Genomic DNA, 24070 nt, shown 5'->3' on the forward strand with positions numbered 1-24070 from the left:
GTATGTTTACATTTTGGAGCCTGCTGTTACTCTGTGGGTATTGGCATTCTTGATGTTCGTTTTAATGTATGTCTTTCAACTTCCCTTCTTGGCGTTGCTTACAATATTAACCATACCCTTACTGTTTGTTTCATCAAAGGGCAGAGTCAATTAGAGGTCTCCCTACCTGCTGCATTTCTAAATGCTTGTGGGACTGTAGGGTTAACTACATTGCTAAAAGCACGTAGCTACTCCTAGACGTTTGTTTCTGTAAGTGGTGGGGCAGGGGGGTGGCAGGATGGCAGGCTATCTCTTAAATTGGCTTTGCCAGTTGAGGAAATGTCTGTGTAACCACATCCCCAATTAAATCTAATGAGGCTTTAAGCTACAACAGCAATGCATTTTGAAGATGTACCAATTTATTTTAAAAGGAAGTCTCCCTTTAATGTTTGTGGCCCAGGATGTTGAAAGATGCATGTAATATCAGTAGAGTGAATTAATTTCAGAATATTCTAGTGGGCTGTATCATGCTTGATTCTTTCAGCATTTATGCGAAAGAATGTGAAAATGAGGCTTTGCCTGGACTGAAATGAAAAACTGAATGACTTGAAGGAAGAAAAACTGGTTTCAACTAATTTTTTTCCTGTTGCATGGATAAGAAAATGTGAATAATTGCTGTGTTGTTATGCTCTGAGTATATTTGGGTGACTTTACATGCAACGAGTCAATAAGTGATTGAAAAGGTCACTGTTGCTTTGTTCGTGCAACTAACCAGAAGAGGAGGTAAGATGGAAAGGTGGTTGCAATTTGTGGCAGGACAGAGACTTGTTGCACTGAGAGGAGGTCGTTGCAGGAAGAGAGGAAATGCTCTTTGTGTTTTTAGGAAGGTTCTGTTCTTTAATCTTTGTGGCAATCTGGATTAATGATTATTGTCTTCCCTGTAACTATCCTCCGATATTGACAAAAAACTTTATTTAAACTATGGCCAGTGTTTTTTCTTTTAACTTGTAGATTTTTTAGGACTCCTGTGAAAACTTTATTCTCTCATTCTAAGACACACAAAGTGCTCCCTTACTGGACTTCATTGGCTAACCTTAGTTTGAGTGATGTTGCCTGGGTGTGTACTTGCTATTGGCAAGCATAGAAGAAGTAAATGGCATTTACTAGCTTTTAAGTGATTATGCTGTCAAGATCTGAGTACAGGAAAGGCTTATCGGAAACAATAGGAGGAATTTTAAATTTCTGAGACCTGCACGCTGCTTTTTTTGACAGGAACAAAGTGGAAGTAGTATTCTGAAAAGTGGATGTGAAAGAATGTGGCACTTTGTGCTCATGTGTGCTTAAGATGTGACATAGGTGCCAGAGATGACAAAGTGATCTTGGAGGTCTCTTCCAACCTAGATGATCATGTGGACATGATTCATGGTGGCTTTTGCATTCAGAGGTTATTAATTTGTATATCAAAATGATGATATACTATACAAATTCTTCTTAATGTTGTGATTAAAACTACCAGTCACGTTTATTTCAGGACCTGCATTTCCTTAAATTTCTTTAGACTTTCAGTGAAATTAAAGAACATAAATCCAAACTAGAATCAAAGTGACTGTTGGTGTCAACCTAAAATTAGCGTGTGTGTGTTTGGAACATTTGAATTTCTAAAAACAAGCAACTCTGTTGGGTTGGGTAGTAGAAGATACTAAATTCCTCCCTTTTTTTTTTTATGAAGTAGTGTGACTGTACAAACTTCATTTACAAGTTCTTCTTGTTGCAGGATTTGAAAGACCCGTCTATTGTGAACAAGACAACTGCTGAAACATGGTGGATTACTATGAAGTCCTGGGAGTGCAGAAGCATGCCTCACCAGAAGATATTAAAAAAGCGTAAGTGTCACTTTGGTATACATGAGATGTTTTCGGATCAAATATAATCACATGGTTTCCAGTTCCTCACTGTGTTTTCAATACTTGGATGAGTAGTAATTTGAGGTAATACGTCTACTAACTGAGAAATATGCAGTGATCTGAAGAAAAGCATTCGCTTGTTTTTATGAAATTGGGGAAATAATCCTGGGTACTGCTGAAGTGAAAATGCTGTCTGCCACTGGTTTGTGATTGCTGTTAAATGCATTTCCGTACAAGTTTATCTCTAAGCTTGATACTGTACAGGCAGTGACAGCCCCTTCTGTGGCTGAACTGCAACTAATCTTCCTCTCATTTGCAGAGGTGCTTTTTCTAAATTATTAACAAATATTTGGCACACTGTTTTTTGGTTGTTGTTTGGTATTAGTACTTAATGTGAAGTCTGGTTCCTGTGCTTAGATTTTGATGGACAGAACATCTGTTACTATATAAAAAAATGAAACACTTTAAATTAGGAATACTGAAAGGAACTAAATACAGTTCTTTGTTTGGACTTACTGTCTTTGTATTGTTTTAGGTTGGGTGTTTGTAACATTTTAAAAAATACTGTTTACTTTTCAGGGAACTGTTGGAAAGAAATGTTCTGGTAGCATGCATTTTTAGTAAACCAGAAACATCTGACATTAAGTTGCAGTTTCAAGTGACAGAGAAAAGTTTGTCTTGCCTTCTCCTGGGTACTTGAGTTTAAAATTAATCAAATTGTGCTAGTGCAGGGTAGGTGTTTTTTTCCCTTGTTCTTGTGCAAATTCCTGCATATACGTTTATGTAAAAACAGTTCAAAATGAACTGTTTGAACTGTAATCTTTTATGACCGTGTAAAACAGTCCAAATCAACATAAGCCAAAGTTTAGTTTTGTTCCTCTAAGTGGTTATGAACACTTTGCCTCAAATACTTCTTTTGAGGATAGGGACTGTATACAGGTATAGCAGTCAAGCCACTGATGTTAGATGCTGTGACGGTTTGGTATCAGGGTACTCCTGGAGCTTTTTCTATCAGCAGAGTAACCTTGATGCTTGCCATAGTTGATTGTAGTACGGAGCTTCTAAGGAGAATCATGGAGCAGAAAAGTTAGGGGATGTTTTGACACACCTGCTATATTTTCAGAAACGCACAGGAATAATTCATCTCAAAATAGCTAAAGAACTCTAGTTTATATATATATGTGTGTGTGTGTGTGTATAGATATGTGTATATATAAAGCAAATCTGGCTAGACAATTCTTTGTTTACCTGCAAAATCTGTTGTTATCAGTCTAGATGCAAGATATAAATCATTGGGGAAATTCTAAATATTTTAGTCCTGGCATCTTGTTTGAAACATTTTTGTCTGTATCAGTATATCATATTTCTTCATTTCAAATAACCTCTAACTTCTTTCCACTTAGGTACCGTAAATTGGCATTAAAATGGCACCCTGACAAAAATCCGGACAACAAAGAAGAGGCAGAGCGGCAATTTAAACAAGTGGCTGAGGCGTATGAAGTTTTGTCAGACGGTAGGTATTTTAGAAGAGCTTCTGAACTGCAGGTCTCTAGGTACTGGGTGAGAGACCAAAAATGCTGAGGAGAAAATTCATGATGTTTTAAAGGGTTATTTTAACCATGATTCATCATCTAACTCAACTACTTTCTTTGCAAAGAAACAGAAGCTTCCAGATAAGGCAGAATAAGCAGAAATTTTGAAACTGAAAATTCAGGATCTCACTAGATGAGTAACTAAGCCAATTTCCTTCTTGAAACCAAAATCCCACGTGTGCTAGGCCCTCTACATAAATTTCTGAAGAGGTATCAGTGACTACTGAGAATTCACCATACCTAAGGAGGTCGAGCCAATGTTAGTGTAAATATGGGGGAAGTGTTAAGTGAAATGCCTCAAGTTTATGGTGCGTGTGGATGTGTGATACTGTTTTTTAGGGAATTTAATTTAGTAATGCCAATAACGTCTTACAGATTCTGTTGTTTTAATGAGACTTATTGTGGGGGAAGTGAAAAGATTTTTAGCTTGTGTTTTGAGATCTACCATTACAAAAGAGTCTAGACAACCTCTGAAGTATCTACTGTTGCTAGTTCTTTTAATAGTAAACTAGTTTTGACAAAGCCTGAGATTTTTTTTTAATACTTGCTTGAAAACTTGGCTTGTGTTTGGGTGAATTCCATAAATTCAGTCTACTGTGATACTGAGGAGAGCGTGTATGTTTTGAATTGTTACAAAACAGTTGCTCAGCCTGACCCATGCAGTGCAGGAATTCAGCTTTTAGTTCACCCGTATCTTTCTGCTTGAAAAGCAGCATTAATTTTGGTGAGTGTTCTGGCAAAAGCAGTCTGAATCATAACAAAGTGTTTTAAGAACTTTGATTATTTTCCTCTGTAATTGACTGCAGCTGTCTATATGCTATTTCTGAAGTGTCCTTGATTTCACCTGAGACCAATGAGCTTGGGAAAGCTATATTTAAAGTAGTAGCAGCAACATCTAGATTGCCCTTCAGAATTTGGCCTGGTTTATCAAGCTGCTGTCTCGTACACCCTGTTTCTTTGGTTTTGATTCTTAATTGGCATGGGAGAAAGAACTGGTTGGTGTGCAGAGCTTTGAATTCTTCAGAAGCAGTATGTTGCTAGAATTTCAGAATATCGTATGGAAATGCTGCTTGTTTTTTGGATGTAGACCAAATCCAAAGTTATTGATGTCTTACCAATCACTTACGCATAAGGGTAACTGAATCCTGAGCCCAGTAGTTCAGAGGCAATCATCAGTCATGCAAACTTAATAAAGTTTCCTGAAACCATTATTGGTTTGAATGAAGACAGACTTCTGCAAGAAGAATAGTTATGTAAGGGGTTACGTATGCAAATATTGAAATTGGGTGATCATAGGACACGCTTCCCTTGAGGTTTCAAGAACATTATATTTTTCAAGACGAACGTTGGGCTTTTTGAGCCCTCAAGTCCTCCTTGCTGTTTCCTGCCCCTTCTGACAGTTTGTTCACCTTGCTGCTTTGGCTGTTTCTCACTGGTGGGCAGGTTAACCTCCTTTATTTAAAAATTATGTTCTAGAAAGGCGTTATGGCTAACGTACCTGGCTTTGCTCTGCGTGTGTGTATTTGTTGCAAGTTTCCATTGTTTGTGAGTGATAGCCAGTATATAAAACTTAATTTCTTGTTGGTCAGAAGGAAGTATTTTACTCTTCAGCAGCTGCTTGAGGTAACTGTGTTCTTTCAGTGATACTATTTAAATTTCAAAAATGTCTTTCCCTGAAAAGATTCCTGTGGGAATAGCATGTTATTTAATATTATCTAAAACCAGATGTCCTGACTGAATCTTGGCTCATGTTTCCACAGAAGTGCAAGCGGGATAAGTTGCCTGTCTGCATGGTACTCTCGGGTTCCTCTCCAGTACCAGCAGTGCAGTCTGTTCTTATGCAGTGACATGGAATTAACTTGTTCTCTCCCCCTTTCTCATGGACACTGGAATGCTGATCTGCAGTGGAATTAAGAGCCTTTCCATGTCTTCTAAAATAATAGCGAACAAGTAGTTTGAGATAAATGCTTCCATGGCATTTTTTTAACATCTCTTTGGTCCCCATGTTTAACTAGAAGTGGTTATAATTAACTTGAATTTGTAGTGTGTCATACAAAACAGTGTCCTTCCTTACTTTAACTTGGTCATGATTAATTTGGTCTTGTACAATAAAAGGAAAAGAGGCAATGCCAAGGTAAATCTGCAACAAGGGATATTCCAGTTGAATAGAAGGAAGAAAATGCTTACAATGGGAATGCTTAAGCACTGGAATAGACGATTTGCCAGAGAGACTGGAATCTTCCTTTTTGGAGACTGATGATCAGGGCTTTATCTAGTCGAGTTTTGACCAACTTTGAGATTACACTTACATGGAGGAGAGTACTCCAGAGCTTTACAACCTAAAGCTCTGAATGGTAGTTGTGTAAAGATGATGAAGACTGCAGTAGTCTTTTTTTAATGACAAAACTCCTTGTGGAATGCTGGAACTTTCCATATTTTTTTCCTGATACAAGGGAACCTAAGCTTCTACAACTAAATAGTGGTAAGTCTAAAGGTTAATGTCTTACTTTTTTTGAACCTAAATTGCTTTGGTAGTCTTTAACAAAAATTCTTATTAGTTTCATTTTCGAACTTTCTTAAGTAAGCTAGCTTTGAGATGTTTAGCTGGGAATAACATTTAAGTGTTTTTTTTCCAAATTCAATCTGCTCGTTTACTGATAAAATGTTCAACTTCTCCTTGTAGCTAAAAAACGTGACATCTATGACAGATATGGAAAAGAAGGCTTAATAAATGGAGGTGGAGGTATGTTGATAACTGCCAGTCTTTGTTTTCTCTGTTCTCATGGAAAGCCATTTTCTGCAGCTTTCTAAGATAGGAGTCTGGAAATGCCAGATCACTAAGGCCTAAAATGTAATATTTTAAAAACTGAATTTAGAATTGTTTTACAGTTTTTCTAGTTATAAAAGATATTGCTGATATCTGGAAACAGAAGATAGAAGTAATTATTAAAAAGTATTGCGTAATTAACTTGAGGGATACCTTATAGAGGAATTTTAGAAAGTTTAATGTGTATTTATTTTTTAAATAATTCAAAAACCATATCAGCCTGAACTTTCTTAACAACACAAATTTGTGAGGGTAATTGATTTTTTTTTTTGCAGGCGGAAGTCATCATGATAATCCATTTGAATTTGGATTTACATTCCGTAACCCAGAGGATGTCTTCAGGGAGTTTTTTGGTGGAAGGGACCCGTTTTCGTTTGACTTCTTCGGTAAGTGGTTTACTGGTTTTAGTTTTATGTTTGTCTGAAGTGTGGCTAAAACTTCGCTCTTAGAAAACAAACATAGCTAATATGGCTTTATGAGAAGTAGCTCTGCAAATTGGTGGTAAACAATTGCTATTTTATATAATAATGAAATGTTTGTTACCGTTCACTTTATTCTTAGTTGGTTTGGTAGTACAGAACAGGTTTGGCTTGCCACTTCATGTTTTGTCAGAAGGTGTGGTTTAAAAAAAAAAACAATGAAACTGTGGCATCTGTCTCTATAGGTTGGAAGGAAATAACATTGGGCAGAAAAAGTATACACTGGAATTCTCTCTGACTTAATCTGCTGAATTTGACCTCTTTTGGTCTGTAAATATTTAATGTAGTTCTGAGAGCTGCTGGACTGGGTAGGTTAACATTGAGAGCTATGTTGTAACAGTTAATGTGAAATGGTATACCACGAATCGTTTTCTGGTATCAAAATAAAAACAGCTGCATACGTACTCTAGATAGTCTTCCAAATTTTATGTCACATGTCTGCTTGGGGGACGGAGCACCTAAAGGTACGGATAACTTAAATAGCTCTTGAAGTCTGCATGCTTCATGTAGTTAAAGGAAGCAATATGTGATGAAGTTGTCAGTGACCTTTTTACCATGTTGCTGACGCTCTTTTGGCTTTGTGATTTTGCTTGCTCAAGTGTGTGAGGGCTTTTTCACAAGTGGTAGAGTTCTCTTTCAATATCTCAGTGCATGTTTATAGGTCAGCATTTTATGCAGCAAAAGAGGAATACATCCTGTGTTCAGTATTTACTTAAAAACTAAATTGGCTAATTCAGCTCCAATTTTAATTATATATTTCTTTGGGTTACTCCTCAGTGATCGTCATTTGGTTGTTTGATGACTATAAGGAAAGATTAGAAAAGGGTTTGAGAGGCTAGAGGTTTAATCCAGTAGAAGGTTAGTTGGTGAGTTAGATGGCTAGCTAGAAGAAGAGTCTGACTGGGGATAAGCAGCAGATCTGAAGTGATTAGAGGAAGAATCCAGTGGGGAATGAGCAGAAGTAAAGGATGGATTGGAAGGAGCATCTAGTAAAAAAATACTGATGAGTGAGGTGGGGGCTTGGACTGGGAAGATAAAACTCCTTCACTGTTCCCACAGTAGAAGAATAGTAAAAGAGGATTTCCATTTAAGTTGAAATGAGTGATCTCAGTGCTGGTTAGCCCACTCTTGAAGTACTGTGTCCAGTTCTGGGCTCCCCAATATAGGAGGGATACTGGAAGGAGTCCAGTGAAAGGCCATGAAGGTGATGAAGGGACTGGAGCATCTCTTATATGAGGAAAAGTCTGAGAGAACTGGCATTGTTTATCATAAAAAGGCTTGGAGTTGGGTCTTGTCAGTTTCTAAATGTCTGTAGAAAGTGTATAAAGAAGGTGGAGCCAGATTGGTGCCCACTGACAAGCCAAGGGGCACAGCTGCAGGAGGTTCCCTGGGAACATGAGGAAATGAGTGTGATCGTCAGTGTGCTGGAGCACCAGCACGGGTTGCTCCGGGAGGTGGTGGAGTCTCCTCCTTGGAGATCTTCAGAAGGTACCTGGTTGTGGTCCTGGGTACCCTGCTGTGGGTGGCCCTGCTTGGAGATGACCTTCTGTCAGACATTCTAACTTTTGACTAATACTGTTAACTGAAAGGTCCCTTCAGACTTTCTTCAAATGTAAATATGCAATACTCTGAAGGCAGCTCGAAACGCTTCCAAATGGAGTAAAGTTAAGTTACGCCTTTGCTATGTGTTGCTCTGGAATTAGCTCAGCCAAAGTTTCTCTTCCTTGCTTTGCAGGCGAATACTTTGTAAAAGTAAGTGTGCCTGAAGGCGAGTGCTCTTCTGAACCTGAGCTGATAATTTAACAGCAGGTCAGCTCTCAGCTCAGGCATGTGGGCTTGTTTTCTGTGACACTGTTACAGCAGAGTCTGCCTTTTCCTACTGAGCAATTTCAGTGATAGTTTTCAGTCTCTTTGACGAATGGATGTGTTGTAATCCTTGTCATTGGAAGAAGGGAAAAGGTGCTGTTCCCTCTGTGGTACTACTTTTTGTATGGCATAGTACTGCCTTGGAACATGAATGTCTGGTTAATTGGTGTTCAGTCTTCCATGCCATATAGCTGTTCTGTTCTTGAACTGTCCTTTGACATTAGAACTGTTGACCCCTGATTATAGGGATTGATTTCTCATTTTAGTAAGTTTTGTACTTAAACTGTATCCTATTCAATTTGCATATGGTGCTTGCTTTGATTTGTTTTATTTGTGTTCCACGTAGTGTTTAATTTGTATTTTGGTCGTAAACTTTTCAAGGAGATTCTTCTGCTTTATCTTTACAGTTCACAGTGAGGCAAGGTTCCCAATGTTACCGCTGACGGTGGAGGTGTATTCATTAATTTAAAGATGGCTCCTCCAAGCTTTGTGAAGAACAATAATGAATGTGTTTGGGTGTAGGCAAAAACCCTTGACTGGGATTCTGGGCTATTAAAGAACTGATTAAGTTTGGATTTAGAGGCTTCTCAGATTCTCAGTTGAAGAACAGATTATGTATTGGAAGGGATTTTCAGTGAGGAATTGCACTGAAAGGAAGAATGGCATCCTAGGAGCACAGAAGTGACCTAAGAACCTATATAGTGGTTCAAACAACTCCTGAAGTAAAGTCACCTTTTGTATACAGTGAGCTTCATATGGGCATGCGGTAACACTTGAGATGGTCTAGAGTATCTGAGATGCCTGAGTAACTTCCGTATGGTCTGGAAAATACAGCCCAGGACCTACAGCACGTCACTGTCCTTCAGCGAGCAGTAACTAGGCAGGATATTTTAGGGCATGTCAAATGGCATTAGATGCCTCTGTGTCTAATCAACTGAATTCAACAAGGAACCATGTTTTGTTTTTATTTTTCTCCATGGTCAAATGTGTTAAGCTGCTCCAGGTGGATGTCCAGTCTGGACTTTGATGGCTTAGAGAAGTCTGTCTCTTTTGACATAGATAATAATCTTAACAGCTGTAATGTGCTTAAACACACTCTAGTTTTCTCAGTATACCTTCTAGAATTGTATTTAATAAATGTTCTGCGTTTGTTTTCTGGTAACTAGAATTCATGATGTATTTTAATATAAATTTATTACCAAATGATGCATATAAACCTATATGTCATCTGTGGAATTTTATGTTGGGTGTTACACTTACCTGGTAAAGTGATATTCAAAACTCTATAATTGTAGAATCGTAGAATATTCTGAGTTGGAAGGGACCCACAAGGATGTTGTCACCCAGTCGAACTTTAGGTTCCACACAGCAACACCCAAAAATCAGACCCTTTGTCTGAGAGTGTTTTCCAAATGCTTTTTGAACTCCGGCAGGCTCAGTGTCATGACCACTGCCCTGGGGAGCCTGGGGAATAATGTTGGAAACCATAGGTAGAGTTAAACTTCTATATATGGTTAACTAGATATTTATGTTTTTCACAGAGGAACTCAAGGAGCTAGCTATATGGAATGTGGTTTGGTTCCATCAAACAACAGAATTACTGCAGAGTAGCTACTGTAATACTGACTACAGAAAGCAGTACACGAGTTCTGGAAAAGTATAGAGTTACCTTAAGTATATAGGCTAAAGACTTCACCTGACAGGAAAATCTGTGTGCAGTAATCATTGTAAAATTTCTTTATGTGATCTGTGTTTCAGGACATTGTTTCAGAAGCAGGATAGGGTAGCTTCATCAACCTTTTCATCGCAAGGACTGAAAGTGACTGTTCAGTAGTCAGAGCCAAGGGAGGGTAGACATTTCAGCTTCAGTTATCTCCAAATGACATGTTCAAATGACGAATGTGAAAGCCTGTTTTTGACATTTAGATACAATCTTGCTAGGGCAAGGGTTGTATTTAACAGTCACGTTGTGGTTTTAATCCATACGTAATCCAATTTTGTGATAATTATGATGATTAGATGTTCTAATGCAAAATACATTTGTTAGTCAAATTGATTCCTAAAACTGAACAAGGAGGAGGCTTCAAACTAAAGCTATCTTGCACAGTGTTTTCCTCCTTATAATTGACAGAAATGTGCAACTTTTGGTATTTAGAGATTCTCAAAGATTTGCATGTGCATTCATTGCTTTAGTATGAAAGTGCACAACTGTAGTTAAGCACCAGTCTTAGATCATAGTTATTCACTTGAATGGTCCAGATCTTACAACTATTATTTTTTCTGAAATAACTCGATAGCTTCAAAGGAAATGCTTACATTGCAGGAGTCATCTCAAACAGGATAGATGGAACCAGTGCAGTGGCTCCATGAGTAGTGAAGCTACCATACAGCTGCTTCTGCTGCAGAGAAGGAGGCCTTGCTCCAAATTCTTCCATGCATCTTAAAACTTGAATCTTTGACTAATGTCCCAGTAGATGCATTGAGGAGCTGGTTGATAGCTTGCTGGCCAAACACGAGGTTTGTCCCAGGCATGCCTTCTTTCCTCTGCCTTTTGTTGATTGCATTTGTTGTGTGCATCTCTGAGCCAGTTCAACCTGGTAGTCCCCAAGATTGATTTATTTTCTTTTTGGATGGCAAATGCTGGACGTGGCACAAGGTGAGCAGGTCATACAGTGGTAGTGGAAGATTTCCCCACTTTTAAGGTGTGTCTGAACATTTGGGCAGTGGCCTGATAAATGAAATGCTGTGTAGAGTTGAACTTACCATTCTCTAACATCTATTTAATTATGGTATAGATGGAATTAAAAGGTGGTAATGTTTTGAATCTTCTTTTTTCTAGGGAATTACTAATCCAGGATCTCTGGTATATATCATTAGAAAGACTTTGAAATGCTATGACATTTCTACTAAGTAAAGTTTCCTAAATAACTGGGGCAACCATCTGTTTGACATCTAATTTATGGAAGTGAGCAATTATAAAAGTCTGTATTTAAACACTATACAGATGAATCAACAGTGTTTGCAACATCTCAGTGTCTCTTCAGAGTAAGTGGCATCAACACAGCAGCTATAGCATCCTTTGTAGTTAAGGAAGAAAATATTTCCATGCAAAGCGCCTCTGGGTTTCTGCTGCTTGTGCAGCTCTGGTGATATACTTCACTGTGTCTTGGGTATAATTCAGAGCTGTAGCGCCAGGTCCTGTGTGTATTCTGCAAATCTGTATCCTTGAAACTTTTATCAAATAGGAGACAAGATAGAAACACCTACTCCAAGGATTTTCTTCAGCACATCATGTAACTGTAGCCCTTTGCATAAGGGTGTTATTCAGACCCGCATTTATTATGCTCAGTTCTGTTATGGTCCATAAAGTCAGTTACAGTGTGCCTTTGAGAGAAGGAATTCGTGGCAGGCAGGCAGCCTGTTCTGTCTTGCTTGCTGAAACACTGCAGGCTGTAATAGCGAGTGCAGTTCAGTTTGACTGCTCCCTTATGTGGGGCCGAGCAGCCTTTCAACGTGACTCTGTTCAGCGTGCTACAGTTACAGTGTCCTCCTCCTGCATCTGCAATACAAGCTTTTCCTCAGTGTCACGCTTCGGTGGAGGCAATAGCATGGCTTTTATTGCAGAGAATAAAGGAAGGAGGGTTTGGTTGGGCAAGTCGTCCTGCGAGTGGTGACTGAGCAGTGAGCCTGTCTTTACAGGGCAGTGTTCGTTTGCATACTGTACCTGTGAGATTATCGACGTCTCTGGCTGCAGCAGTTTGTACGTGTGAGAACTCTTGCTGACAGTGCACAATTTATCTCGACTCTTGAGTCTTCTGGAGGTGAACGATGGCACTCCACTGGGATGTGCTTAACCCTTTCATGAGGGGTAGCAGTAGTGCTGAAAGCATGTCCCTGTGCTCCTTTCAACCCTTGGGCACTTGTTCCTGCTGTTTGCCCTGTACCAGTGCAGTTGCTTTTACAGTGGCACTGGAAACCATCGCAGAGAAGTGCTTTGGCTGAACGTCCTTTGATCGGGCAGTGCTCTGTTCAGCTGGTAGGAACCCCTCTGGTTGCCCAGGCAGCTGCCATGGTAGAAGAGGTAAGTGTCATGGTAGAAGTGACCGTCATAGGAAGTGTGGTGTGTTTAGTTTATAGTGACTTTTGGTGATTTGAGCTAATGCCTTAGATTGATTTAATGAAATTGGTTAAATCAAACTGAATTGTGGGCTGCCTCAGATGCAGATTCTCAGGTTTTGCCTTCTTTAGTCCCTTCTTCCACCCTATGGTGCTTTTCCTGGCCGCTTTCTTTCAAATACAGCAGTCTCACCAGTACTGAGTCAGATTAGCTCATGGATGCAACAGAAAGCTAGCGATACAAACGTGTAGTGTTTTCTTTAGCATCAATGAATTAATGCAACTTGTCATGTGGTTCTGTGATCACAAGGCAGGAAAGAAAGACAAATAGGACCACATCTTGCGTTAGTATTCTGCGAGTGGATCATGCTGCTGAAAGTGAGAAAATCCTGTTTCTGTTACAGATGAGAACTGAGGGTGGGAGGATCATGACCTACTTCATTTTGAACTGCAGTGAGATATTTAGTGGTGGTGGTTGTATTTGATTTGTTTTGAGGGTAAATTCTTTCCCATGACTACAGAAAATTAAGGTAGGATTCTGTTGTACACAGTGAGTTGGTGTAACGTTCTACCAAGAGGAATAGGGCAGTTGATGGGTTTGAATTAGCACAAAAATTTTTCTGATGTAAGTAGATTCTTTTGGGAACGTGTTAACTCTAAGAAAACCACCTGAAAGTTCTGACACTAATGTACAGTCTTGTGTTGCTGGGGTTTTTGTGTTCCTAGCTTCATGTTAATTTGGCTTCAGCAACTGTCAACTGTTAGGTCTTCCTACCAAATAACAAGAGTCCTGAAGTCCTTCATTGTGTCTCGTTTTTTCATAAGTTTTTGTGAGTTCTTTGCTTAAGCATTTGCATTTTTCTCCCCAAAAATCTCCATGTCATCTCATGTTGTTGATCCAGTACAAGCCTGTCTTGCTGGCTTCCTCAAAATCTCACCTTCTGGTCTCTCTTGATCCTTGCTGTGGCATCAACTTGATGGTGCCGCAAGTTTCATGTCAGAAGTGTGCTGCAACATTTCTTTTGAAATGGAATCTGATGTTCTGTCCTCTCATAAGCTTCTGGTAATACCCAGATTAAAATAAACTGTGGATTATCTCCAGACAGTATTCAGTTAGACTCTAAGGTGACACTGGCACAGTATTTTGGTTTTATGGTGCTTTTCTGTTGTGTAGTATTTATATAGTAGTTTCCATTTTAAGAAAGGCCTTATTTTTTCTGCTTAGTTTTGTTGATTTTATATGCATATAACATCCAATAAGAAAATTGTATGGATTGTAAATTGCACCAAAATGACTAGTGTAAGAGAAGTCATTTAAAAAAAGGGGGCAATATTGTGGTATTCACTTCATTTGAACCATGTTAGAAAAGCTAGCTATGCACAAAGGTGGTCGTGCATAGAAAGGTTCTGCTAAACCACAAAAATAGACCTAGCAGGCTGAAATGTTATTTTCCTGAGTGGTACTATTTGTCATCTTGATTTATTGTCTAAAAGCATAAACAGCGGCTTCAATCATGCAGGCACTATATTTACATGCGTTTGGTAGTGGATACAACAAATGATGCTGCATTTTGAATGGAGAAGCCTCCTGCTGTCCTCTCTCCACAGTGTTTTTAGTATTTTTTTCTTCATGCTTTACCTGAATGTCTGGTAACATAGTCATGAGGGGAGGGAATATTCCCCCAGGAAAGCCATCTTCTTGCCTCCAAATAATCTATCTTGCTGAGGATTCAGCAGTCAGTTGCAGGGGAGTGGTTTAACTATCTTATTTACTGGGGAGAACTACTGGAAGAGCATTGGAGGATCATGATCCAGACTGCAAACAGAAATCACCTGAGGCTAGAAGTAGAGTACCGATTTCTTTCTTTGGTACGTAGGGTTGCCAAAGGCTAATATGGCATGCCCAAGTCTAGGTTAGGTTTTCATGTAGCTAGGAGTAGGCAATAATCAGTTTAGAGCTGGGCTGACAGCAGGGATGTCGGGGGTTCTGTGATCTCCCATAAAAACCTGCATTTTTGCTGCTGTTGTGCAGAAGAGGAGAGTTTCACATGCAGAACAGGCTGCTATGCTGTGGGAGGTAAGAAACTACAAGTTCACATGGTAGGTTGTTTTGTTTTTATTCAAACTCCAGGTAACAAGAAAAATTGGACTATAATTAGAAAGCCTAACAGTGGGAGTAATATAATATAGATCATTTGTACACATGAGTGAATGACCTTCATAACTAGCTTCTGAGTCACTCTGGTGAAAATAAATTGGACTACAAAACAATTAACTGCAGTGTTTTTACTTGCTAACTGATAAGCTAGTCTGAAAAATACCACAATTTTTTCCCAAACAAGTACTGTGACAATTTAAAGAAAATGCTGATTTTGGTTATAGGTTCCCTTATTTCTATGCCCAGGAGTCTTGTTTTATTTCTAATCTTTTAAATATCATAACGGGTCATCTTTGTATTAAAGAAAACTTGTTCTAAAATAAAAAATAGCATAACAGCCTGAGGAACAACAACAAAAAAAAAAAACAGACCACTTGCTTGTCTGCTCTATGAAAGATAAAAATTTGGTCCTGCCTTGTAAATAACTGTGGAAGCTAGGGGAAAGATAGGGTTATTTTGGTTGTTCCTGGCATTTTGTATCTTTTGCTGGTGGGAGTATGTGTTTGGACTTCAGGGGCTGTATTTGTTCAGCATGAATACATCGTGACACTTCGTTTCTGTTAAGTAATCATGTTTAAACCAGATGGTAACTGATATCTTTTTATTATCAGATTGATTGTTTTGGTAATGTCACTGCTGCATTGACTGGGTGACAGCATAAATGAGCTTAGATTTTTGAAGTGATACCAGAGCTGGATTAAGTATTGAGTTTCTGAACTCTTCTTTCTCAATTTGAAAATATCAGAACAGTCAGACAGTTACAAGAATCTTGTGTTGCATTCATACTTCTATTGCTGCTGTCACCAGTTTCTGCATTTCCCAGTAAGAGCTTAGTCTGAGCAGTATTTAAAACTTTTACCTTCCAGTATTGAGCGCCCACTTGTAAAACTTGGTAAAATTGTTGGTACTGTACAATACTCATCCTGGTAGAGCTCTGATTCTGATTGAGAGAGTGGTTGTAGTAGTTGAACTCTTCTGAATTTAACATAACAGGTACTTTATAAAAAGTAATAATTATATGATTGAAATTGTATGTTGCTCTATTTTTTAAGAGCATTAGGAAAAAAGCATTTTTCAGACAATCCTAGTAGTATCTATTTTTTTAGGAAAATTTGATTACTCTTAAGTAAATAGGGAAGTTCTTGTATAGGTGTCTGTCTATATACATATGTGTGTGTGTGTAAGTATATATAAATAAAGATTCAGAGATACAGCTTGGTAGGGCCTGAATGGTTCTTTGTAGGTTTATGAACGGTGTCGTGTAACTTACTACCTAAATGTGTCTCAGAATAAGTGCTTGAAGTGCCTAATGTGGCAAGTGCTAAAATAAACACGTAGAATAGTTAAAGATTATGAGTCATCAGTCAGTCCCTGGCTGTTCTTTTTATATTTCACTTATTGATAGAACCTATCTGGAAGTTACTTTTTAGAGACACCATTGGGGTGGTCTGCAGTAAATCTCGTAGGGCAATAAACTAGAAAGTGCTTATAAATGTGTGCAATATTCTAGGAATTGTTAAATTTAAATTTTGCTGTGTAGGGGTCATGATTCTGCATCTGAAAAGTTCTAAATCTGTCAAATGCTAACTCAGTGGACGTATTTATCTTCAAATAAATGCTGATTTGATTTCTTCTGCCATACTTTGTTATGCTATGTGAGCATCTGAAGTAAGTATACTATTGTCTTAACTCTTACCAATTGTACTGTGCTGAAAATGAAAGAGCATTTACATTAGGTTTACCAGATTTTGATTCTAAATAGTTAAAATGATTAACCACTTTTTATGATTATTTGTAAATGTAAACATGAGTTAGAATTTAGTCCCAAAGGAGCCTTTTTAGAGGATTGTTCAGCTCAGTAGAATCAAATATTTCAAAGGAAGAATCTCAACTATAACAGGATTTTTTTTTTTAATTGAAGAAACTCGAATGTTTTAATATGGAATCACTCAATGAGATTAACCTCTTAAATGTCTTGTGTTTTGTAGAAGATCCTTTTGAAGACTTTTTCGGGAGCAGGCGGGGTCCAAGGGGAAGCAGAAGCAGAGGTGGTGGATCGTTTTTCTCTGCTTTTGGTGGATTCCCTGGTTTTGGAAGTGCTTTTCCTTCATTTGACACAGGTAAATATCACAATACTTAACAGGGAATTTCCGTTTTGGTTCACAAAGCATCTTGATGTAATAAGCCTTCTTGATGTAAAGTTTCCTTCGTGTAATCAACTGTGAGGCCATTTTTTTGAATTTAGGATGCTCTCTGAAAAGTAAGTAAAACCTTAGGTCTACCTGGAAAGCTCATGAAAAGTAAACAGACCTCAAAGAGGTAGAATTGTTTGCGTTCTTAATTCTTGTGCTACAGTTTCTTTATGGCTTTAGAATTGTTTTTGAACTGTGTTTGAGTGTTGGTGTGATGGTGACCTTACCTTTTAGGTAAGGTCCTGAAAAATCACTGGGGAAAACCTGTGCTTTAAACCCACGGTAGTACTAAGTATGAGTTAGGGGTACTTAACTTGAATGTTGAAGGCTGTGTCTCAGAGGTTGCTGAGACTTGCTGCTACTCAGCATTCTGTAAGTGTTAAAAGATCTTCAGTACTAGTTGGCACATTACTGATACAAAACTTGTTTTGTCTGCTAACCCAAGGCATCTGGTCTTCTATGATAATATGAAAAATCAGGATCTAAAGTTATTAGCTTTACCTTGAGCGGGAAGAATGGTATAATGGTTGAGTTCAGCTGACAGGCTTGAATGGCTTTTCTTTAAAGGAAGGGACAAACAGTTTTTGAGCAGTGCTCAGTATTTGGAACTGTGGGTACATATGGGAAAAGGTGATAGCGCTGGAGTCACGTTTTTATTTTCATACCAGTGTTTAATGCCATCAGTCACTGATGTTGTGTTGATGCAGCCATCAAAGGGTGTTGTGAAGCTAGGATGTAGTCCCGGTGGCTGATAAATTTGAAGCTCACAGTCATGCAGAAACACGGTTTTGGTCGAATACTTTTCATGTTAACTTTTTCCACAATAGGTTTTACTTCGTTTGGTTCACTGGGACATGGAGGTCTCACTTCGTTCTCCTCCGCATCGTTTGGTGGCAGTGGGATGGGTAACTTCAAATCAGTATCAACCTCAACTAAAATAGTCAACGGCAGAAAAATTACTACAAAGAGGTAAGAAGGATACGTTTCTATGAAACTATATAGAAATACATAGCTGAACATACATGCATATAAATGTATATATAGGTAAATTATACATGTATTTGTATGTGTTTTTACTTTTTAATGATGTCATAAAAAATTTTGGATTTATGTGAGTTTTTTTAAGGCAGAAAAGTTGCTTTGGGCTTTGTAATTCTTCTTGGCATTGCTGAGTTACTTGCAGCTGTAGCATGGGAAAATAGAGAAGATAGTGTTTTTGTCTAAACTCCTAATAGTCCAGGAGGGTTTAACTGTGTAAAGCCAGCGGTGAGAACTGCCCTGATGAAAAATGATGGCAGCAACTTGTTTGCTGTTTGAAAGGGACTTAGCAGCGGCGGTCTTTGCGGGCTTTTAGAACCTTGCATCTTTTATCCTGGTCTTTGACTACTGGCTACCAAGTCAGCTTGGGCTTCTCGAAGAGAAAAGTGTGCTTGGCTTCTGTTGGTCATGAAGCTATTGACTGGGAATTGGGAAACTTGAGATACACGAAATAACTTTCCCTAACATCTGCTCTAGTGTGCTTTCCCAGACAAGTGTTTGAAGTTAAACTTCTGTGTAAAAGTTAATTTTGTTTCATCTGCTAAGTGAACTAAGCAACTGAAACCCACTTTGGAGGAAACTTTTTCCTATTTATTGGAAAGGGAATTTTCAGGTACTGCACGTAGCCTACCCATATGTGATGGAGAAACCAATGCATTTGGGAATTTATGGAGTAACTTTGAGTAACACTTTGCTTTGGACAGGAAGCCTTTCTCCCTGTTTTTGATAAGGGTGTGTTCTCTTCACTGTCTGATTATCAGAGAAGTTTGTATCCATCCATGTGGTTTCTTCATTTTAGTCATGAGGGGAGAATGCCAAGATAGTTAAAATTCTGGCATGAATTAAATTTTTTGAAAATAATTGAAACATTGCTCATCTTCCTGTTTTTAAAACAAACAAACAAAGAACCTAAAACCACATAGCTTTTTGATAATATCCTATTCTAGTCAAGGATACTTAAATTCTGCCTAGTACATGCTAGTCCTAAACTCATCATACAGTAGGTCTCCAATTTAATTGCTTTGATCAAGTTAAAGGTGGATTGAAGACTGTCTTGCATGTCTTGTGTTAAGCAAAATTGTGATTGGATCTAGAACATTATGCATGTAACAAATGATACTAAATGAAACATCAAGACAGCACAGTTTTATCTGTGAAAAAGACATTTAGTCCTAGATAATTGTAAGTAGTGTCAGTACAGCTGTGACAATTTGAGGTGACAGCTCTAACTGTGAACTGTACAAACGGTAGGATTCAAACTTCCACAAAGCAATTTTCCTGCTATAAATAAGCAATATCAGTGGGGGAATGCAGATGGTCGCTAGTTACAGCTCCTGCACTGTTAAATGTGAAAGCTTGCCAATTACAGTTGTATTAAGCAGGCAGTGCTCCGTTGTACTTTGTTATCTAAAAGCCTAGGTCTGGTGTATGTTTTCAAACTGCTTGCAGTGCTCTAAAATGACGAATTGTGTTATTTGTCCTACAGAATTGTTGAGAACGGACAAGAGAGAGTAGAAGTTGAAGAAGATGGCCAGTTAAGGTCGCTAACAATAAATGGTAAGGAGCAGCTGCTACGCTTGGATAACAAGTAATTCAACGCACGCATTTAACAGAAATTTTAAGCTATAACAGCCACCATTTGAGGATTGACAGGAACATTTTTTGAAGATTTCAAATGAACTCAACTTTCTGTATATCCGTACTTAAGATTAAGTAGTATAAATAGCTCACGGGAGCTTGTATTTGTCATAGACTTTTGAGTTTATTGTTGGGACCACATCGATAGGACCATTTTTTTGTCCTTAAAATTGTTGTAAATTTCTGTATGCACTTTTCTTTTTATTATCTATGATCCAAGGTGAACCATGATCCTTCAGTAGTGCTAGGGCAAGATGTACACTAACACTAGCATGAATCTTGCTTTTTCCAATTTGTTTGAAATGTGAGCCAACTAGTAGTTTAAGTCTGCTGTGAAGTTAACATTTCCAGGATAAACTTTTTAATAATTTCAACTTTTTTTTAATATTTACTAGTGAATGATGTTAATACATTTCTGGTAATGCATTTCTGGTTTAAATAAATTAAGGATGTTTTCTAGTTGTGCATGAATGCAGACAACTTAGTAAGTTTTGACAAATGTTTAAATGTGTAATGTAAGCAAAAGGTAAACAAAAGTGAAGCCAGTAAGCTGGGTCTTTTGTCATTTGCTAAAAAAAAAATTCAAAATGAATAAATGCTGATGTTTGTGGTGCATTCTTTCATGAATGGCATTTGTAACCTTCTTGTGTCTGTGTGTGATTTGGGCAACTTGGGAAACTGGTGCTTTTTTTCCCACCACCTTCTTCTTCCATCTGAAGGATGAGGGCCTTTTTTCTTTACAGATGTTTTCTTCAGTGTGACTGAAAACATATTTAATTTCTTTTCTAAACCTGTATTTGAAGCACCTATTTTTAAGAAGCGTTCAGAGGCTGACTCTCTAACTCCATCTTTTGCCCTAATTTTTTTTTGATCCGAGCGGAAAATAAATCACTGGTTAAAAAAACAAACAAACAAAGGCTTTAAGTTCTGAGACTGTGAGACTGCTTCAAAAAATAATCTGTAGTGAACACAAATATACAGGAAAACAATCAGTATCTTTTTTAAAAAAAAGCTTTCTGAAAAATTTTCTCTCATTTTGAGAACAAACATGGTGACTTTGGAGCAAATTTGCACAAATTTACTAGGGACAAATGAAAGCTAAATATGGTTAAAATAGCTTGACTGATTAAAATATCTCACTTTACTCATCAACCAAAAATAAGAAGATGGATGCCTTTTTTAATTAATGGAGTGAAGCAAAGTGTTAATTTGTAGTTAAGACCAGATTTTCAAAATTTAGTGAAAGATGACTTGATGTCATAGGGGAAGCATGCAAATAAGTATTGGCATTTGTTAACACCTGCCAGCCTCTGGGTAATTTCATAAATAAATTACACTTGTACAATTTTGTCTGTGCACCAGCTTTGAACATCTGGCCTTCACCAATTTCTTTAGTCTTGCCTAGTGTTTTTAAAAAATATAGCATGGTGTTTTTAAATGATCACTTAATGTCTTTTTACTGAACACCATCTGCTTTGTACTAACAAACGCATTGATTATTAAATATATTGAAAAGATTTGCTCGTGTTTATCATGCAGGATAACTGATTCAATTTAGCACGAAACCAGCAATCTAAAAAACTGCTAGAATAGGATTCAAATTTACAGCAAAGTTAGCATCTCTTAACTTTGTCCCTCTTCTTCAATGTTAATTTAATACAACCAAATAAAGTAAGAGTTAGAAGATGTTAATATATACTTTGGTTTTGGGACCAAAGATGTTACATCCCTTTTCAAGTTCTTTGCAGAGTTGTTACTTCAGTGTTACGTTTTTAGTGTAGAAGCACAAACTCAGTCTAGAACTTAAGCGTTTTCTTATCGATGCTGTTTTTCCTTCCCCTTGTATGTTCCCTCCTGATCCAGGTGACAACTAAACAATCAATTTATTTCAAAATCTGGCTTTGTTGTGATGTCTTGAGTTATGAAAAATGTTAATTTACATTTCTAGGACACACAGTGTTCCTTTCAGTTATGTAAACTGTAAAAAGTGCTTCAAAATTGGTTAACCAACTCAAATAAAATTAGGACAATCCGGAGTTGAGTTTGAATTCCTTCCTGTGGTTACCCATAGCTTTTCATGTTAAGCTTCCAATCTTTACCTTCTATTTTAATCCCAGTTTTTATCTCTTTTAGGTTAACATTTAAGTTAATTAGTTCAAGTTAAGAAGGTAATTATGATAGCATAGCTGCTAGTGGCAATTCTCTACCCACATGCTTGTGTTAGATCTTAACCAGAAAAGTGTGGTATTATAGAGGTGTAGACCATTCACTCAAAGGTTCCCTAATGAAATCCCTTAACAGTGTAAATTTGATGAAGATACGGTGTTTTGGATGGTTTCTCTTCTGCCTTGAGATCCCTGAAGCTGGTTATTGTCAGAGCTAGAGGAAGATGCAGTCTTAAATGGCAGCACTGCACTTTCTTGGCAGAAAGAGAAGCTGGCAAAGCACAAAAAACAGACAAGAAACAAGTTCCATCAGTAAATCCATGAGTAAAAATCTCTACGGTAGTGAGCAGATACCCATACACTAGCATCTGAGCAGGCTGACAATTGAACTGGGTGGATACTTGGTCCAAATATACTATTGGCAGTTCCAGGTCCGGAGGTAAAAACTGGCACATCCTCATACTTGACCAAAGTGTGATAGTCTCCACCTGTTTCAATATGTAGAATTAATTGAAATAGCACAGCTCCTTTTTCTTGCATCCAGCTTAATTTGTAATACATGAAATGAATCCTCATCCTGTGTTTTCTGTGGATCCATTTTAAATTCTTCCTATTATGTATTATATATACAAACTTTCTTTGTATTTTTGCTGCTGAAATGAGTTTCCTTTCTCTGTAAAAACACATTAGGTTGCTTTGAAAACTTTTGTATAATTTCTTACTAATATGTACTTTGCATGTATGTACAAAACTGACTCACTTGGTAATGATTCACCCAGGGCAACAAATTTCCTTAAACTTCAGCTTTGGCCAAAGTAGCACAAAATACTTAATAACAACAAAGGTTCCTAATTTTACTAAAGGATTTACAACATCGAACATGCAGTGGGATGAGAGAGCTGTCAAAAATGGGTACTGTATGATTAAAAGTACAATTTCTTCACAAATGAGGGATTGATTTTGAGTGTTTGGGGACACCACCCAGTTTAAAACGAACCACCTCCAGTGGTTTGAAAAAACTAAGATGGAGTTCTTGAACCTGCTGTGTCACTTACTCTTTCCTGCTCTGCTTCAAAGTTCACTGGTAGAATACAATAACTTCGTAATGCTTTTCCTTGGTGCAACCTCTTTTATGTCTCTGTGCATGGCAGTAATTTCAATGCAATACACTAACATAAGATTCTCTTTGCATGGCAGCTACCCTTTTACTTTGCTTTACGGAAGAAATTTAGTTTTTTGCCTTAGAATGCTTCACATTTTAAAATTGTTGCAGCTATTGTAGTTCTTAGTTCTTAAAAGACTTTCTGTGTTGAATCACAGATGTTTTGTGGTATAAGAAAGAAAGCTCTGCTAAGTGTACCTAGCATTCGTAAAGACATCCTGTATCAGCTTGTGATTAATGGACTGTGTCTTCAAATGCTGAAGACAAGACTTGGAAAAGACTTTAAAAACCAAAATAGCCTCTAAACAAGCCCAGTGTTTTTATACTTCTCTGTCAGTATTCGTGTCTGGCCGTTTTGTTTGCTTGCCTCTAAGTGTTTTAGCTGTAGGTGTAAGTGGAGGCTTGTCTGTGTTGCATTTAGGTGTGGGATTGCCCAGTGATAAGGGAAGTTAGATTTTTTTTTGAAACCCAAGCTCTGTTCCTGAATCTGCTTCTGTTCTATTTGGAAAGTGAGCTTGCTTCCTACTTTGCCTTAGTTTCATCTGTGCTTGTAAAAAAGATTTTGTCTACCTCGAAGTTGGTTGTTGGCATTTCACATGGTGTTACAGTTGTATGCTGCTTATGACCAGGGAACTTTTCAAAAGCACTCTATAGGAATGCAATCCCTTACTTTAACGTAGTATTAGAATTCTCGTTAGCCTTTTGGGGGAAGCATTTCAAAAGTGCTTTTGGAAAACCTTTCTCTTCGGTCCTGATGTCTTAGAACTTAGGCTTATTTTAGGTCAGTGATCTCACAGGGTGATTGCAATACAGACATCAGTGACCTGCTAGTGAACTGTAACCTGGACTTGGAAACTGCTTTTTTTGACATAAGAAAGCTTTTTTTATACTGTCTGTTCTCTCTGGTCTTGTTTACTTTGGGACTGAATTGTGACTTCAAACTTGTTTTACATA

The 24070-nt window shown here is 37.8% G+C and overlaps 1 protein-coding gene across 4 annotated transcripts in view; it reads left to right on the forward strand.

The window, feature by feature from the left end:
• The window catches only part of DNAJB6 (DnaJ heat shock protein family (Hsp40) member B6), a 67297-nt gene that overhangs the window by 7973 nt on the left and 35254 nt on the right, over positions 1 to 24070 (forward strand). For all 4 annotated transcript variants that reach the window (XM_066991447.1, XM_066991446.1, XM_066991444.1 and 1 more), the window contains 7 exons: positions 1754 to 1862; positions 3287 to 3396; positions 6159 to 6218; positions 6578 to 6688; positions 16910 to 17041; positions 17941 to 18082; positions 19638 to 19708. In XM_066991447.1, the coding sequence (XP_066847548.1) occupies positions 1798 to 1862; positions 3287 to 3396; positions 6159 to 6218; positions 6578 to 6688; positions 16910 to 17041; positions 17941 to 18082; positions 19638 to 19708 (691 nt within the window). In that variant the 5' untranslated portion in view covers positions 1754 to 1797. The remainder of the gene's footprint in view (positions 1 to 1753; positions 1863 to 3286; positions 3397 to 6158; positions 6219 to 6577; positions 6689 to 16909; positions 17042 to 17940; positions 18083 to 19637; positions 19709 to 24070) is intronic.

The sequence above is a fragment of the Anser cygnoides genome, chromosome 2 (assembly GCF_040182565.1).
Source record: "Anser cygnoides isolate HZ-2024a breed goose chromosome 2, Taihu_goose_T2T_genome, whole genome shotgun sequence".
Classification (NCBI taxonomy): domain Eukaryota; kingdom Metazoa; phylum Chordata; class Aves; order Anseriformes; family Anatidae; genus Anser; species Anser cygnoides.